Below are 18,480 nucleotides of genomic sequence, written 5' to 3' on the forward strand. Positions count from 1 at the left end.
GTTAAGCATCCAATTTCAGCTCAGGTCATGATCTCATGGTTCGTGGGTTCGAGCCCCGTGTTGGGCTCTGTGCTGACAGCTAACTCAGAGCCTTGAGCCTGTCTTCAGATTCTGTGTCTCCCTCTCTCTCTCTGACCCTCCCCTGCTCATGCTGTCTCTATCTTTCTCTCAAATAAAACATTAAAAAAAAAGGCAAATAAAAAATTTGATTTTGCTAAATGGGGTCAGAAAGTTGTTAAAAAAACAAAATTCAGCTGAGTATATAAATTTGAAGATGTAATTGACTTTATTCAACAATTCCATGAATTGGACAGCATCCCATCTAGCAAGTAGAAAGGACCACCAAAGGGCTACAGATGGGAAAGGTCTCCCCCCCGCCCCCAACCTGACGATTTAATTTTATCTTTTTTTCGTGTTTTTATTTAAATTCCAGTTAGTTAACGTACAGTATAACATTTGTTTCAAGTGTAGAATTTAGTGATTCATCCCTTACATACAACACCCAGTGTCCATCAAAACAAGTGCCCTCTTAAATATATCCATCACCTATTTAAACCATCCTGCCCATCTCCCTTCTAGCAGTCCTCAGTTTGTTGTCTATAGTTAGGAGTCTGTTTCCTGGTTTTCCTCCTCGCCCCCTCAACATTCATCTGTTTTGTTTCTTAAATTCCACATATGAGTAATATTATGGTGTTTCTTTCTCTGAGTGACTTGTTTTCACTTAGCATAATACTCTCTAGCTCAGCCCATGTTGTTGCAAATGGCAAAACTTTATTCTTTTTGATAGCGGAATAATATTCCAGTGTGTGTGTGTGTGTGTGTGTGTGTCTGTGTGTGTGTGTGTGTGAGAGAGAGAGACAGTGTGAGCATCCATTCATTAATCAATGACATTTGGTCTCTTTCCATGATTTAGCTATAGTTGATAAGGCCACTATAAACATTGGGGTGCATGTATCCCTTTGGACTAGTATTTTTGTAACCTTTGGGTAAATATCTAGTGCAATTGTTGGATCATATCAATCTTTAGCCTATTTTGAGGAAACTCCATACTGTTTCAGAGTGGCTGCATCAGTTTGCATTCCCACTAACAGTGAAAGAGGGCTCCCCTTTTTCCCCATCCACACAAACATCTGTTCTTTCCTTTGTTGTTAATTTTAGCCATTCTGACAGGTGGGAGGTGGTATCTCATTGTGGTTTTATTTTGTCTATCTCTCAGTGATGTTGAACATCTTTTCATGTGTCTGTTAGCCATCTGGATGTCTTCTTTGGTCTATTCAAGTCTTCTGCCCATGGCTTCACTGGATTATTTGTTTTGTGGGCATTGAGTTTGATAAGTTCTCTATAGATTTTGGATACTAATGCTTTATCACATGTGTCATTTGCAAATATATCTTCTCCCATTCCATTGGTTGCCTTTTAGTTTTATCGATTGTTTCCTTTGCTGTGCGAAGCTTTTTATCTTGATGAGTAGTTCATTTTTTGTTTTCCTTATCTCAGGAAATCTATCTAGTAAGAAGCTGGAATGGCTGACATCAAAGAAGTTACTGCCTGTGCTCTCTTCTAGGATTTTGATGGTTTCCTGTCCTACGTTTAAGTGTTTACTCCATTTTGGATTTTTTTTTTTTATGTTTTATTTATTTCTAGGAGAGAGAGAGAGACAGTGTGAGCAGGGGAGGGTCAGAGAGAGAGGGAGTGACAGACTGAAACAGGCTCCAGGCTCTGAGCTGGCAGTCAGCACAGAGCCCGATGTGGGGCTCGAACCCACGAACCGCGAGATCATGACCTAAGCGAAAGTCGGACGCTTAACCGACTAAGGCACCCAGGCGCCCCGGGATTTATTTTTATGTATGGTATAAGGAAGTGGCCCAGTTTCATTATTTTCCATGTTGCTGTCTAGTTTGAAAGGGAAAGATTTTTAAAGGTAGATGAAGGAAGTACTAAAGAAGCAAAAAAGGGATTATTTATAGAAAGGTCATTTTCCTTTGGGAAACAAAAAGGGCCTTATTAGGTGAGTTACCTCATTGGTGCTTACCAGGAAATTCTAGACTGACTAGTTAAGATTATATTACTAGAGAAGATTGAAACTTAATCAGGTATGTATTAAACCCCAGATTGGTGACATGGGCCTAGTGCAAGTGACTCCATTTGTCAACTGTGGTTTTCTTTTAACAATAGAAATTGGATTTCAGTAGAATTCTAACCACTAGAATTAATGCCTCATATTTTATACCATGCTCAGAGTTTCTCTATGTACCAGCTTTGCTTTGCATTCTTAGAAGATACTTTGATTTCTTTAATGTGCATTTTTTAATGTGATTTTTCTTTCCAACAGACACAACAAGAGGAAGAAATTTTTGGTTGACCCCCGTTGCCACCCACAGACAATAGCTGTGGTCCATACTCGAGCTAAGTAATTAATTTCATTCATATTCTGAACTCATGCTCATCTCTGTTGTTTCTTCCTCTTACTTCCAAACTGATTGGAGGTTTAAACTGAACCTGGTTTAAATTGAGGTTGTTGAGTTTTACTTTCCTTCTCACTTTCTTCCTGAGATCTTGCTGGTAAGAAAAATGTGTCAGAATTGAGAGAATACATGAGGGACTTAGTTGCCTCTACTTTATATTGAGTAACCATGTTGTTTGTTTTCTTTTTGTAAAAAGAAAATTAAAATATTAAAATAATTTCAACAATGTTCCAGAAAGTTTGAGAAGCAGAGGGGAAAAATGGAACTCTCCCAAAATTGTCAGGGTTTTGTGTGTATTCCTGCAAACACAGATTATAGGTTATTCACTTAAACCTAGATGTGGTAAGAAAAAGCAAGTGTACTGTATTGTTTAGTACTGCAATCAGATAAACATAGCACAATTATCACTAGCCAGTGTGTTTATTTGCTTTCTTTTTTTTTTAAATGTTAATATTGAGAGAGAGATAGAAATAGAGTATAAGCAGGAAAGGTACAGAGAGAGAGGGAGACACAGAATCCAAAGTTGGCTTCAGGCTCTGAGCTATCAGCACAGAGCTTAATGCAGGGATTGAACTCACATACCATGAGATCATAACCTGAGCCAAAACTGAATGCTTAACCAAAATGAGCCACCCAGGCATGATTGTGCTTTGTCTTCTGTCTTTCCAGATACAATGATGTTCTCATTGAGCTGAAATTACCCCATGAAATGGACTTCAGTGGAAAAGATGTTAGTGGAGTGCTGTTCCAGTACCCAGACACTGAGGGGAAGGTGGAAGATTTCACAGAGCTCGTGGAACGGGCCCATCAGACTGGGGTAGGCAGATCTCTCCTTGCCTGGGGTCCACATAGATCTGTCCCAACTTTGCATTATGATTTTTGGATGTGGCTTAACTTCCATACATGTATCACCTACAATGGTGAAACCGTATCCTTTCTGCCTCCTTCAAGTTTGCTTTGTTTACTAACTCCTGGTACATAGTAAAAAGTCAGTACATATTTTTGAATGAATCAATGCGTAAATGGAATTCACAGGGCACAAAACAACACTGTTAGTCTCCTCATATTAGGGATAATTTGCTACTCTCCCACTGCTCTCAGGGGAAGGGAATAACCATGTCCATTTTCTCTTGTCTCCTCTTTAGAGCCTGGCCTGCTGTGCTACTGACCTTTTAGCTCTGTGTATCTTGAGGCCACCTGGAGAATTTGGTGTAGACATTGCCCTAGGCAGTTCACAGAGATTTGGAGTGCCATTGGGCTATGGTGGACCACATGCAGCCTTTTTTGCTGTCAGAGAAAGTTTGGTGAGAATGATGCCTGGGAGAATGGTGGGGGTAACAAGGTAAGGTCCCCTTTTATTGTTACTATTATTTTCTTTTTCTTTCTTATCACAAAAGTTTTTGATATCTCTCTAAATTTACCTGGGCCATGTATATAATAATTTATAACATATTTGTGTTGAAGGCATATAAATTAATTTAATTAGGTTGATGAAAGCATTGAAAGACTGGACATTCTAGGTGTGTTTTATATCTGACCAGTTTCATTCCCAAAAGCATTATCATGCTACACGGTTATGTAGTGAGATTACTATGAACATGTGATCTTAGAAGCCTGCCACTTGTGGTGACTCCCAGCTGCTTCTACTTACTTCCTCCCAGCAACAACCCAATCTATGATTTCCTTTCCTTTTCTTTTTTTATCATTAACAAGTTCTTCAGAAGCAATTGCCCAGTTATTTTAATTTTCTACTTTGTAATACTAATGTAGCCAAGCAGATATTGTTAAAGTAACCACAATAACAACAACAAAAAGAAGAATAAATGAATGGACAAATAATGACCCTTCTTATTCACAAAAGCCGAGATACGCAAACAACCTAAGCGTTCAACAATGGATGAACAAATAAAGGTGATGTGGTATATATTCCTGCAATGGGATGTTATTCAGCGATGAGAAAGAAGGAAATACTGCCTTCTGTAACAACATGGATGGAACTTGGGGACATCGTGCTAAGTGAAATAAGTCAGACAGAGAAATACAAATAAGTACTATATACCTCACATAGGTTTGGAATCTTAAAAAGCTGAACTCCGAGAAATAAAGAGTAGCATGGTGGTTACCAGGAGTTGTGCAGTGGAGGAAATGGGTACAAACTTCTAGTTATAAGATTTAACAAGTTCTAGGGACCTAATGAACAGCATGGTGTTTATAGGTAATAATATTGTATCTTATACTTGAATGTTGAATAGATTCTCAATCAGTAGATCTGTAAAGTTCTCACCTCAAAGAAAGAAATGTTAATTATGTAATGGGGTGGAGATGTTAGCTCGTGCTCTGGTGGAAATCATTTTGCAATACTTAAATGTATCAAATCAACACTCTGTACACTTTAAACTTATATAATGTTATATGTCCATTATATCTCAATAAAGGTGGGGATTTTTTTTATTAAAAAAAAGAAGCCTGCCACTTGTTTATTCTAGTAATTTATTTTTTTTAATGTTTATTTGTTCATTTTTGAAAGAGAGAAAGAGGGAGCACAAGCAGGTGTGGGACAGAGTGGGGGGGGGGTGAGGGAGAGAGTCCCAAAGTAGGCTCCAGGTTCCAAGCTGTCAGCACAAAGATGGACTCAGGGGCTTGAACCCACAAACTGTGAGATCATTACCTGAGCTGAGGTCGGACGCTCAACTGAGTGGGCCACCCAGGCACCCCTCTAGGAACTTCTAAATGTATTTTCTTGAGTTCTTTTCATTGATAAATCTCAGATTAAGAATTTAGATGAATGGCATGATCATTACTGGGGAAATTTAGCATGATCTTTTAGACAAGACCTTTCATAGAAGTTGGACTTGTTAACCTATGTGAATAGTCTATATTAGTGAATGATGTGAATTTTTGAAATACCCAAAAATTATCACATAATAACAAGAGGCACCTTGCTTCTTAGTATAAAAATAAATTTCTTCAAGTATTCTTACATTACTTTCTTTCAGCGATGTGTCTTGACCAGACGAGATGAGGCAGAGTTTTCTAATTAATAAAAATTTAATATATTAACTATTGTCTGCTGAATTTTATATTGGAACTTACCTTTCTGAAAAATGGACTCCAGAGCTTGATGAAATAAAGGATAAGACTATTGAATCTTTGTCTTTATCCAAATTCTTTTCTTTTAATATTTATTTATTTTGAGAGAGAAAAGGGGGGAGAGAGAGAGAGAGCAAGAGAATGGACAGACAGAGAGAATCCCAAGCAGCCTCTTTGCTCAGCACAGAACCCTATGTGTGGGGCTCCATCTCCTGACCAAGAGGTCACAACCCAAGCCAAAATCAAGAGTGGGTCAGTCGTTTAACCAAGTAAGCCACCCAGGTGCCCCATCTTATCCAAATTATTAATTGTATTCAGAAAGAAGGAAAATATTTCTTCAAGACAGGTGTTAAAATTATTAACATTCTTTTTTAAATTCTTATTTAAATTATACTTGGTTAACATACAGTGTAACATTAATTTCAGGTGTACAATTTACTGATTCAGCACATTCTTTTTCTTTATAGCTATATAGATGTCTTAGGTTTCCAGTCTAGAAGTTGATTCCTTTGTGAGATATTTCCCTTTTTCCTGTGTCTGCCAAGAAACTCATAATGAACTTTAATTCTCATTAAATTTAATTTTTTTTCACTAAATTTCATTTTAAATTCAATCCACATTCACCATCATATTAGTCTGGGTAATTCCTGGGAAGATTTCATTAAATCAAGGTTCCTAGCCTTATTGTGTATATCTTGGTCCCTCTCAAAGTACATACTAAAAATGAGTAGTCTTATTTAAAAGAGGATGGGTTGGTAATTGTTTCCTTATGGCCTTGCAGCCAAATAAATTCACTGGATTCCCTTCAAGCTGGGAAGGAAAGAAGCAGGTCTATTTGTGGCCACCCTTGGTGCGATGATTATCTGTGCTAACTAGATGTTTTATTCTTGGCCCAGAGATGCCACGGGGAAAGAAGTGTATCGTCTTGCTCTTCAAACCAGGGAACAACACATCCGGAGAGACAAGGCTACTAGCAACATCTGTACAGCTCAGGTAGATCATATGCCTGCCCTTCCCACTGAATGCCTTATAATCTGCAGACATGAGCTGCTCATTCATTCACTTAATTTTCATTCATTCACCATCTACTGACCAGTGTGCACATCAGAAATGGTGAGATCTTATTTAAAATATTTTTTAATGTTTTATTTATTTCTGAGAGAGACAGAGAGACAGCGTGAGCAGGGGAGGGTCAGAGAGAGAGGGAGATACAGAATCTGAAACAGGCTCCAGGCTCTGAGCTAGCTGTCAGCACAGAGCCCGATGCGGGGCTTGAACCCACGAACCGTTTGATCATGACCTGAGCCAAACCCGGATGATTAACTGACTGAGCCACCCAGGCGCCCCAAAATGGTGAGATCTTATTGTCAGAGAAGATTTGTGATCTTGTAAGAACCAAAATATAATGTATTTATCTGGGCTCTGTCTATGTATATACTTCATATGTCAATGTCTCCAGCATTCTTGGCCACAGGCAGGTCCATTATGGGTGGCTGTTGAGCACCTTCTCTTAGGGCTAAAGTGGGAGCCCTCCAAGAATGGTGAGGAAGCAAACAGGGTGTTTGAGGTGACTGTGCTTGAGGGAATGGTACAGATTGACCAGTTGGTGATGATCTTGGGGTATTTTTCTGTGGGATCATGAAAAGCATTCTTGAAATGGATGGGATAAAAGAGGAGGAGCTTCACAAGTTCCTGATGAGCCTGAAAGTTGCTCGGGGCTCAGGTCAGAGGTAGCAGTGTTAAGGACCCAGAGAATTTCTAGGCTTAGCTAGACTGTTCCTGAGCATCCAATCCATTCTAGGTCTCTCTTCTTCATTCAGGGTCAGAGAAAGAGATCTCACCCATAATTCATCAGGCAGTACAGTACTTTTTTCTCTCAGAGCATTGGCTTAAAGCACCACCACCAGGTTTTAGAAAGTCTTTCCAGGGGCAGTAGATGATAAGGTCTTCTGGCTGCTTCAGGGCACTCAGGCGGTTAAGTATCTGACTCTTGATTTTGGCTCAGGTCATGATCTCACGGGTTTGTGAGTTTGAGCCCTGCATCAGGCTCTACATTCACAATATAGAGCCTGCTTGGGATTCTCTCTCTCTCTCTCTCTCTCTCTCGTTCCCTCTCTTCCCCTCCCTTGAAAAGAAGGTGGCTATTTCTTTTCAGGTAAGAGTTTTTCTATTATCTTAGGAAGGGGCTAGCTATCACAAACTTTTCCTCTGTTAATAGCAAGTCGAACTTTATATGATGCTGTTACTTTCTCTAGTTTACCCTTCATTTGTTGAATTCTCTACTTAAATATTTCTGTACTTTGCAGCTGACTGCTCCTGTCTTGCCCTTTCTGCTCATGTCCTGCTCATGCCCTTTCTTCCAAAAAATGCCTGTCTGGTTATAAGTACGTTTAGGGGTTTTCTGCTTCAAAGTTTGAAATCAATTTTACAGGTGAACTTGGGCTAAACAAAGGTCTCTGTTTTTCACCAATTATTAAAGTGATATTTGCCCTGGAGATAGCCCAACTCTGTCTTCTCTGATTTTAATCTTTTCATTTTGGAGAATTTCTACCTATCCATTGTCTATTGTGTTTCATGAGTTTCTTTCCATAATTGGTTGCATAAAAGCCCTTGCCCATAACTCCAGTGTCATTCTCTATGAAGATGCAATTATTCTTTTTTGTTAGGAGATGATGTATGTTTTGTAATGCTCCTTGAACTCTCTGTCTTTGACTCCAGCCTTGTGATTTTTTAAAAAAATGCTTATTGATTTTGAGTGAGAGAGAGAGAGAACAGGGGAGGGGCAGAGAAAAAGGGAGAGAGAGAATCCCAAGCAGGTTCCAAAGTAACAGCACAGGACACCATGTGGTACTTGATCCCATGAAAAACATGTCATGATCTGAACCAAAATCAAAAGACAGATACTTAACCAACTGGGTCACGTAGGCACCTCAGCTTCTGCTTTCTTAAAGCAACTGCATTGTGTTCTCAGGCTACCCCTTTTCTCTTGAGTATGACAGGCTCCACACTGGACTTGTCCTAGTTTTGCAATGTCGATGGTACACAGGTACTTTTTTCTTTAATCTCTGAAAGTGTGTTACTAAATTGTTCTTAAAAATTCTTTCTTTAAACTTGTGATATTTCACAGATCTCTGAATTTGCATCATGTTCTGTTCTTTGTGTTTTCTTATGTCTTAGGTTTTACCACCACTAGCAGTTTTCATTAACTTTTATCTAAAGTCAGGTGTGTTGAGATATAATTTACAGTTTATCAGCTCTTTCACCGAGGTATAACTTTCCATAAAATATTCCCTTTAAAATTTTTTAAAATATTTATTTATTTTTGAGACAGAGATAGACAGAGTGCAAGCAGGGAAGTACAGAGTGAGAGGGAGACACAGAATCAGAAGCAGGCTCCAGGCTCTGAGCTGCCAGCAGAGACCGACTCAGGGTTCAAACTCATGAATTGTGAGATCATGACTTGAGCTGAAGTCAGACAATCAACTGAGCCACTCAGTTGCCCCAAAATTTGCCCTTTTAAGGTATAGAGTTCAGGGGCACCTGGGTGGCTCCGTCAATTAAGTGTCCGACTTTGGCTCAGGTCATGATGTTGTGGTCCATGGGTTTGAGTCCCACATCGGGCTCTGTGCTGACAGCTCAGAGCCTGGAGCCTGCTTGAAATTCTGTGTCTTCCTCTCTGTCTGCCCTTCCCGTGTTTACACTCTATCTCCCTCTCTCAAAAATAAACATTAAAAGTTTGAAAAAAATGTTTACAGTTTAATGGTTTTTAGTATTTTTACAATGTTGTGCAACCATCACTGTCATTTCATTTCTAAACATTTCATCATGCCAAAATGAAAGCTGTTCTCATGAAATGGTCATTCCCCATCATCCTTCTAACTTCCCTGCATTCCCTGGGAACCACTAATTTACTTTTTGTCTTTGCATTCTGGACATTTCACATATATATATATGGGATTATAAAATAAGTGACCGTTTGTGCTTAGCTTGATTTCAAGTTTCATCCACATTGTAGTATGAATCAGTAATTCTTTTTTTTATGGATGAATAATATCTAATTGTATGCACATACAACATTTTGTTTATACTTTCATCAACTGATGGATATTTAGGTTGTTTCCACTTTAAGTTATTTTGAATAAAATGGACATTGATGTACAAGATTTTATGGGGTCATGTTTTCAGTTCTCTTAGGCACATATTGAGGAGTAGAATTACTGGGCCACATTGTAAAATCTACATTGAACTTTTCCAAAGTGGTTGCATCATTTTATATCCCTTCCACCAGTGTACTTGGGTTCTAATTTCTGCACGTTTTCACCAATGCTTCTTACTGTCTGTCTTCTTGGTTATAGCCATCCTAGTGACTGTGAAGTGGTATCTCATTGTGGATTTCCTATGAATTTCCCTTATAACCAATGATTTTGACCAACTCTTTATTTATTTATTTATTTATTTATTTATTTTTACATCCAAGTAGCTAGCATATAATGCAATATTAGCATATAGTGCAATAATGATTTCGGGAGTAGATTCCAGTGATTAATCCCCTATGTATAATACCCAGTGCTCATCCCAACAAGTGTCCTCCTTAATGCCCCTTGCCCATTTAGCTAATCTCCCCACACACAATCCTTCCAGTAACTCTCAGTTTGGTTTCTATATTTAAGAGTCTCTTATATTTTGCCCCCCTCTTTGTTTTTATATTATCTTTGCCTCCCTTCTCTTATGTTCATTTGTTTGCATCTTAAATTCCACATATGAGTGAAGGCATATAATATTTGTCTTTCTCTGACTGACTAATTTAACTTAGCATAATATACTCTCATTCCAACCAGGTTGTTGCAAATGGCAAGATTACATTCTTTTTGATTAATGAGCAAAACTCCATTGTGTGTGTGTGTGTGTGTGTGTGTGTGTGTGTGTGTGAGAGAGAGAGAGAGAGAGAGAGAGAGAGAGACATCAGTTGATGAACATTTGGGCTCTTTTCATACTTTGGCTATTGTTGATAGCACCGCTATAAACATCGGGGTGCATGTCGCCCTTCGAAACAGCACACCTATATCCTTTTGATAAATAGTAGTGCAATTGCTGAATCCTAGGGTAGTTCTATTTTTAAGTTTTTGAGGAACCTCCATCTTTTTTCCAGAGCAGCTGCACCAACTTGCATTTCCATTAGCAGGGCAAAAGTGTTCCTTTCTGTGCACAATCACCAACATCTGTTGTTTCCTCTTAATTTAACCATCTGACTGGTGTGATGTAGTATCTCATTGTGGTTTTGATTAGTATTTCCCTGGTGCTGAGTGATGTTGAGCATTTTTTCATATGCCTCTTTGCCATCTGGATGTCTTTTTTGGAAAAGTGTCTATTCATGTCTTTTGCCCATTTCTTCACTAGATTTGTTTTTTGGCTGTTGAGTTTGATAAGTTCTTTATAGATTTTGAATACTAACCCTTTATCTGATATGTCATTTTGAAATTTCTTCCATTCTGTCGGTTGTGTTTTAGTTTTGTTGATTGTTTCCTTCACCGTGCTGAAAGTTTTTTATCTTGATGATGTCCCAATAGTTCATTTTTGCTTTTATTTCCCTTGCCTCCAGAGACATGTCAAATAAGAAATTGCCGCGGTGGAGGTCAAAGAGGTTGTTGTCCATCTTCTCCTGTAGGATTTTTATTGCTTCCTATCTTACATTTAGGTCTATCATCCATTTTGAGTTAATTTTATTCATTTATGTAAAATATTTTTAATATTTTTTTTGAGAGACAGTGAAAGAGACAGCGTGAGCAGGGGAGGGACAGAGAGAGAGAGGGTTACACAGAATCTGAAGGAGGCTACAAGCCCTGACTTGTTAGCACAGAGTTTGATGAAGTGCTCCAATCCCTGAACTGTGAGATCATGACCTTAGCTGATGCTTAACTGGCTGAACCACCCAGGCACCACATTTTGATTTTCTTTTTGTGTATGGTGTAAGAAAGTTGTCCAGGTTCAATTTTCTGCATGTTGCTGTCTGGTTTTCACAGCACCACTTGCTGAAGAGACGTCTTTATTCCATTGGATATTCTTTCCTGCTTTGTCCAAGATTAGATGGCCATATGTGTGTGGGTCCATTTTGAGTTCTCTGTTCTGTTCCATTGATCTACGTGTCTCTTCTCATGCCAGTACGATACTGTCTTGATGATTACAGCTTTGTGATACATCTTGATGTCCAAGCTGTCAGCCGGCCAGATGGCACCTCCCTCCCAAATTTTATCTCAGATGGGGCTACCTTCCAAACTCCACTTCTGAGGGCTCTCTGGCTTGGACCCACTTTGACCCTCTGTTGGAGGGTCCCATCAAGCAATGCCTGGGTGTTGGTTTACCCCTGGGAATGTCCATGCAATTGTGCTGCTGTAGAGGTTCAGAGATTCTGGCTGGGTGCTGGCTTGCCCCAGAAAAAGTTCATGCAATTTCATGGCAGCAGAGGTTCAGAGATTATGGTAAATCACAACACATTGCCAGTGCCAGGTTTCACCACCTCCTGGTGTCTTCCCTCTAATGCCACCAAAAACATGGCTGTTCTTCCGTGTCTGCTGGGACACTTGCCTGTGGCAGGAAACCATAAGTCCTCTACCAAATGCCCTCCTAGTAGAGGAACTGATTCTCCCTATGTGGCCCATGGACACATCAACCTTGCTACCTGCTCCTGGGGATTTGCCCTTCTCACTGAGCACCACCAAGTATTGAGCTGTGGAATTTCTGAGTCTGCTCTCCCCTGTTTATAGAGTGCTTATGGAACTGAAACCCTCTCCTTTCTCCCATTCTTCTTGTTCAGTTTCTTGAGGGTGCTTCCATTCTTTATTTTCTTTCCAGTTACATTCGGGGGGGAGTGCTTTTCCTGTACTCTCCTGCCTTTGTCTGTCCTCTCTCCTCATAAACAGCTCCCTACTCTCCATGGGTTCTGTCTCCCCCAGTTCACCTCTCCCTGCCGCTTACCTGCCAAGTTCTGTGGCTCAAGTTATATAGATGGTTGTTTTAATTCTCAGATCTAGGTGTGCAAAATGGTTTGCTGCTGATCTAGCTGCATTTCAAGGATGAGAGAAACAGAACTTCCATGCTGCCATCTTGTCCATTTTGGCCCCACCCCAATGTCTTGAGCAAAATTTTAATCATGAGCTTTTGATTACTCCTTTTCTTAAACTTACTTTCTTTACATAAACTAACTTAATCCAGATTATCTGGAAATTTTCAATTTTCTTGGTCTTTATTTGATTTTCTTTTCTAAGATTTCTAAGATTTCTAAAAATGATTGAAAATTTTAAATTTATTTATTTTTAGGGAGACCACTAGAGTGCAAGTGGGGGAAAGGGGCAGTGAGAGAGGAAGAGTCTCAGGCAGGCTCTGTACTGTTAGTGCAGAACCTGATGCAGGGCTCTAACTCACAAACCATGAGACATGATCTGAGCCAAAATCAAGAGTCAGTCATCCAACTGACTGAGCCACCCAGGCACCCCTAAAAATTATTTTACTAGTCATCTATTTGTTGGCTAGTCAACAATCACCTCTAAATTAAAAAGGGGCATGAACCACCATCCACAAAGCTGTTACAATGAGAGGCTTCCAGAGGATTCTGGAAATATGAGGTCTGAGTTTTAATTCCCCTGCAGTAGTCATAAGCATTTGGATACACAGTGTCATAAATTGTTTGGCTTGCCCTCTCCATAGCTGGGATGTATTATAGTGCTTCTATATTTATTTCTTTTTCTTTTTTTCTTTTTTTTTTTTTAATTTTTAAATGTTTTATTTATTTCTAGGAGAGAGAGAGAGAGAGACAGCGTGAGCAGGGGAGGGTCAGAGAGAGAGGGAGTCACAGACTGAAATAGGCTCCAGGCTCTGAGCTGGCAGTCAGCACAGAGCCCGACGCGGGGCTCGAACCCACGAACCGCGAGATCATGACCTAAGCGAAAGTCGGACGCTTAACCGACTAAGCCACCCAGGCGCCCCTATTTCTTTTTCTTTTTAAAATAATTTTTTTAGTGGTTATTTTTGAGAGAGAGAGACCGAATGCAAGGAGAGGAGGGGCAAAGGGAGAAGAGACACAGAATTTGAAGCAGGCTCCAGGCTCTGAGCTGTCATCACAGTGCCCATTGCAGGGCTTGAACTAATAGACTGCGAGACCATGACCTGAGCTGAAGTCGGACACATACCCGATTGAGCCACCCAGGCACCTCTATTTCTAATTGTTATATAGAGTCCACAAGATAGTCTAAACTCTCTTGGGTAAATTTGGCCCAAGAAAGTCTATTTCTGTGTTCTCAGATGTCTTTTTCCTCTCCATTTTCTTTATTGACTGCTTCAGTTTCTAGTATCTTTTGAGAACTGTTTTCTTGTTTTCTAGTGGTCCCATGGATTCCTTCTAGCAGCCTACCAAAGAAACTATGGACCTGACAATAGATCCAATATTGAACATCCAACTTTAAAGCACTGTATTTCTCAGGTGTCCTTCCCACTCTGTGGCTGTGAAGATGACTTTGAACTGCTGACCTTGTACTTAAGTAGAAAAGTCACTAGTGAGACTGGAAATATCAGAGTCTATCCTGCTGGACCAGTAAAATGGGAGAGGGTCTGTGGGAGAAGGGAGTGGACTGGGTAGGGGAGGAGTATGAGATTTGATTTGAGACCAATTACCTGGGGGGAAGGATGATATTGCATGGTTAGAAGATTGCTTAGTGGCAGGATGTAGGGTGATAAAGCAAATAAGGATAATACTAAGAGGAAAAGAAGCAGGAGGTGGGTCTCTGTCTTTTCCCCCTACGTTGTCACTAATTTTGGTCTCTCATCCTAGCCATTCTCTTTTTATCCTCCTCCCTGACCCAATATGCCGTCACAGTGGGGCCTTTCTTTGCTCCCCATTGCAGGACTTCCTCAATGAAGCATCCCTGGAGCTGTCTGTGTCTCTTATTTCTGAGTGATGCCAAAGCCATCCTTTTCTATTTTCTGTCACACAAAAACATACACTTCCCTGTAAATATTTTTGTGAAACTTCAGACCAATGGTCAAGGGAGATATCGTTACTTGAGAAAGTGAACTTGGCTATGAGCAGGGAGGGAGTAGCCAGTAGATTCTAATTTTCTCTTTCTAATATATGTCCTGCTAATTTATTTTGGTTTTATTCCCCTGCATCCTCCATTTTCATCTTTGGTAGTCCCTTGCCACACAATCCCTATTTGTCTCTTGGTATGCTGAAATTCAGCTTCTAGTGCTTTAAGTTTTCAGTAGAATTTTGTCCCCTGAGTTCTTGTATATTTGAAAATTATTTGTTGCTTTTATTCTTGAATAACTGTTTGAGTATAAAACTTTTAGATCTCACTTTTTTTTCCTGATGCCTTTTTGCTCCACTGTCTTCCAACATTGCCTCTCGATATTTAATGACAGCTTGATCTTCCCTTTATGGGTGACATGTTAATATTATATCAGTGAAACTTCTCCTTTATAGTGGTCAGATTTGACCAGGGTGTCTTGGATGCTATGTTTGCCCCTCAGGTAGTCAGGTTAAGAATGGTCCCCCACTGGGGCGCCTGGGTGGCTTAGTCGGTTAAGCGTCCGACTTTCGCTTAGGTCATGATCTCGCGGTTCGTGGGTTCGAGACCCGCGTCAGGCTGTGTGCTGACTGCCAGCTCAGAGCCTGGAGCCTGTTTCAGTCTGTGACTCCCTCTCTCTCTGACCCTCCCCTGCTCACGCTGTCTCTCTCTCCCTCCTAGAAATCAATAAAACATTAAAAAAAAAATAAAAAAAAAAAGAATGGTCCCCCACTATCATAGAGAATGCAAACATTTTGTTTTGTTCCTGTTTTTAATTTTGGCATTTCGAGTCAAAAGAATACTCTTTCCCATTAATTTGTCTTCCATTATATTGTTGAACATGATTCCTTAAATGCTGTTTGTTGTTTTAGGCTCTCTTGGCGAATATGGCTGCCATGTTTGCAATTTACCATGGTTCTCATGGGCTGAAGCATATTGCTAGAAGGGTACATAATGCCACTTTGATTTTGTCTGAAGGTGAGTCAATTATCTGTTTGAAAACTTTAGAGCAAATGGGGCTCCTGGGTGGCTCAGTCAGTCAAGCATCTGACTTCAGCCCAGGTCATGATTCACATTTTGATGGGTTCAAGCTCGGCATCAAGGCTCTGTGCTAACAGCTCAGAGACTGGAGCCTGCTTCAGATTCTGTGTGTGTGTGTCTCTCTCTCTGACCCTCCCCTGCTCACGCTGTCTCTCTCTCTCTCTCTCTCTCACTCTCAGAAATAAATAAAACATTAATAAATTTAAAAAAACAACAACCCATTTTGGGGTACCTGGGTGCCTCAGTCGGTTAAGTGTCGACTTCAGCTCAGGTCTGATCTCACTGTTCATGTCATGAGTTCAGGCCCCATGACGGGCTCTGTGCTGACAGCTCAGAGCCTGGACCTTGCTTCATGTTCTGTGTCTCCCTCTCTCTCTAACCCTCCCCAATTTACACTTTGTGTCCCCCCCCGTCAAAAATAAATAAACATTAAAAAAATAATTTTAAAAACCCTATTTTAACACGTATGGTAGACTGAGTGCTAAAAATTTTAATATGGAGATCTCTTATTCACTCCCCAACACTATAAACAAGAGGGATGATCACTCTGAGAGGAAGATGGTCAAAAACATTAAGTATAAATTATTTATTTATTTATTTATTTTAATGTTTTTATTATTCTTGAGAGAGAGAGAGACACACTCAGAGTGTGAGTAAGGAAGGGACAGAGAGAAAGGGAGATAAAGAATCCGAAGGAGGTTCCAGGCTCTGCACTGTCTGCACAGAGCCTGACATGGGACTCAAACTTGTGAACTGCTAGATCATGATCTGAGCCAAAGTCGGAAGCTTAACCAACTGAGCCACACAGGTGCCCCAAATTTTAAAAGAAATACATGTATAAATAAATGGCCAATAAACATATCACATGTCAACCTCACTATTAAGGAAATGTAAATGGAAACAATAGTGTTTCTCCCATTACATTGGCAAAGATTAAAAAGAATGCTGATGTTGGTATAACTTTTATGAGGGCCTTTAAAATGTGCCTACATATGGAACCAAAAATTCTATTTATAAAAATGTATCTATTGGTTCTCGGCCTTTTGGCTAAGATCGAGTGTAGTATCTGTTCTTATCAGTTTAAAAATGTATCTAAAGGAAACAATCAGATGTCCTTTAAACATTAGTTATAATACCATAATCTTGGAAACAGCCTAAATGTTTAAAAATAATTGATTTCTTGCCTATATTTGAATATTACACTGCCACTAAAAATAACATAGTTAATGATCTGTAGAAAAGCAAAATGCTCATGATATATTAAATTTCTTTAAGTATGAAGAGATGTGTGATATATGATACATACACACATACATTCAAGTTCTAGAGGAATACACACTAAAATGTATAACCCATGGTTATTTCTGGATAGTGATTATGGTGACTTTTCTTTTTTTTTTAATAAGTATTTATTTCATAATATCCTATAGTATAGTAATAAGCACTTAGTTTCCTTGTATAAAAAGGCAGCTACCAAAAGACTGCCTGAGACCAGGAACAGACAATGGTTGGATTTACCTCTTTATTTCTCTGTGAAATGTCAAGGGCAGAGAAGCAAGATTTCTTTGTTGGGGACTGGTGGCTTTCCTATCTTATCTAGGTCTCAAGCGAGCTGGGCATCAACTCCAGCACGAATTGTTCTTTGACACTTTGAAGGTTCAGTGTGGCTGCTCAGTGAAGGAAGTCTTGGACAGGGCCACTCAGCGACAAATCAATCTTCGGCTCTTTGAGGATGGCATGGTAAATAAAATTTTTCCATTTTATTATATTCTTTAAAATTTCATGACTTTATTCACTGAAATTTTCTTATTTATTTAAAAAATCAATATTAGATTTTTAGGCACAATCTGTGTCCTACAATTTTCATTTCCATTTGGAACATTGTGACCCTCAAAGGATAATTCATTCTTAGCTTTCCTTAAGACTTAGTTTTCATGTATCATACTCCTAGGCACATATTTTGCTCATAATACCCTTCCCAATATGACTGTTGAAGATAAAGACTATGATCAGTACCATAATAAAGTAAATTAAAGGAAGAAAAGGATAACTGTATCTAGCATCAGTAGGAGTGACCTGCTGGGGTCCCAAAATTGTTCATAAAACTAAGCCATGTGAAGTCTGGGAGTCGTCTAGTCACCATCACCTAAGGGCCAACTTGGGTACAATGACACCCTGAGAGTTTGGAAAAACTGAGAGTTTTATCCAGCACCTACCTCCCTTTAACCTCTTTTGGGATTTTTCCACTGGTTTTGTACTTTAGGGTGATGTTTTCCCTTTCATTTTCATTTCTGCAGCTTGGTATTTCTCTTGATGAAACAGTAAGTGAAAAAGATCTGGATGACTTGTTGTGGATCTTTGGCTGTGAGTCGTCTGCTGTAAGTAAAATAAGATGCATTTCTCTTAATGACTATTTGAGGAGTTGTCAAAGATAGCAGTGCCTCTTGTGGCTTCAAGTGTCACATTGGGTGGTCCGCTGCTAAAAATTATGCCAGTGACCATCCCCTATAACTAGTGGTCACTGCAGTGGGCCCCAGCTAGGAAATTGAAGTCAAGCTACTTGGAAGGATTAATGGTCTTTAATTCAACACTGTCCCTAATATGGGGAATCGTGACAAAGGTGTCTTGGTTATGTCAATTCTTAGAAACCATTCATGTAACATATTTATTGAACACCTAATATATGGCAGGTACCATGCTAGGCTGTGAGGACTCTGAGGATGGTGGTGAATTAGACACAATTGTCCCCACCTCCATCCAGAGTTTATAGTCTAATGGGGACGCAGTATGTACAAGATTAAATTCCAGGTGATATGATAGATGATGTC

The 18,480-nt window shown here is 39.6% G+C and overlaps 1 protein-coding gene and 1 pseudogene across 1 annotated transcript in view; both read left to right on the forward strand.

Annotated features, from left to right (window-relative positions):
• Positions 1–18,480, forward strand: part of GLDC (glycine decarboxylase) — a 98,940-nt gene that overhangs the window by 31,769 nt on the left and 48,691 nt on the right. The window contains exons 5-11 of the mRNA XM_077774828.1: positions 2,333–2,410; positions 3,135–3,282; positions 3,611–3,807; positions 6,452–6,548; positions 15,484–15,589; positions 17,253–17,392; positions 17,950–18,030. Of these exons, the coding sequence (XP_077630954.1) occupies positions 2,333–2,410; positions 3,135–3,282; positions 3,611–3,807; positions 6,452–6,548; positions 15,484–15,589; positions 17,253–17,392; positions 17,950–18,030 (847 nt within the window). The remainder of the gene's footprint in view (positions 1–2,332; positions 2,411–3,134; positions 3,283–3,610; positions 3,808–6,451; positions 6,549–15,483; positions 15,590–17,252; positions 17,393–17,949; positions 18,031–18,480) is intronic.
• LOC144240537 (U2 spliceosomal RNA) lies at positions 16,680–16,793 on the forward strand (annotated as a pseudogene).

Source organism: Crocuta crocuta, unplaced genomic scaffold (genome assembly GCF_008692635.1).
Source record: "Crocuta crocuta isolate KB4526 unplaced genomic scaffold, BGI_CrCroc_1.0 scaffold251, whole genome shotgun sequence".
Lineage (NCBI taxonomy): Eukaryota > Metazoa > Chordata > Mammalia > Carnivora > Hyaenidae > Crocuta > Crocuta crocuta.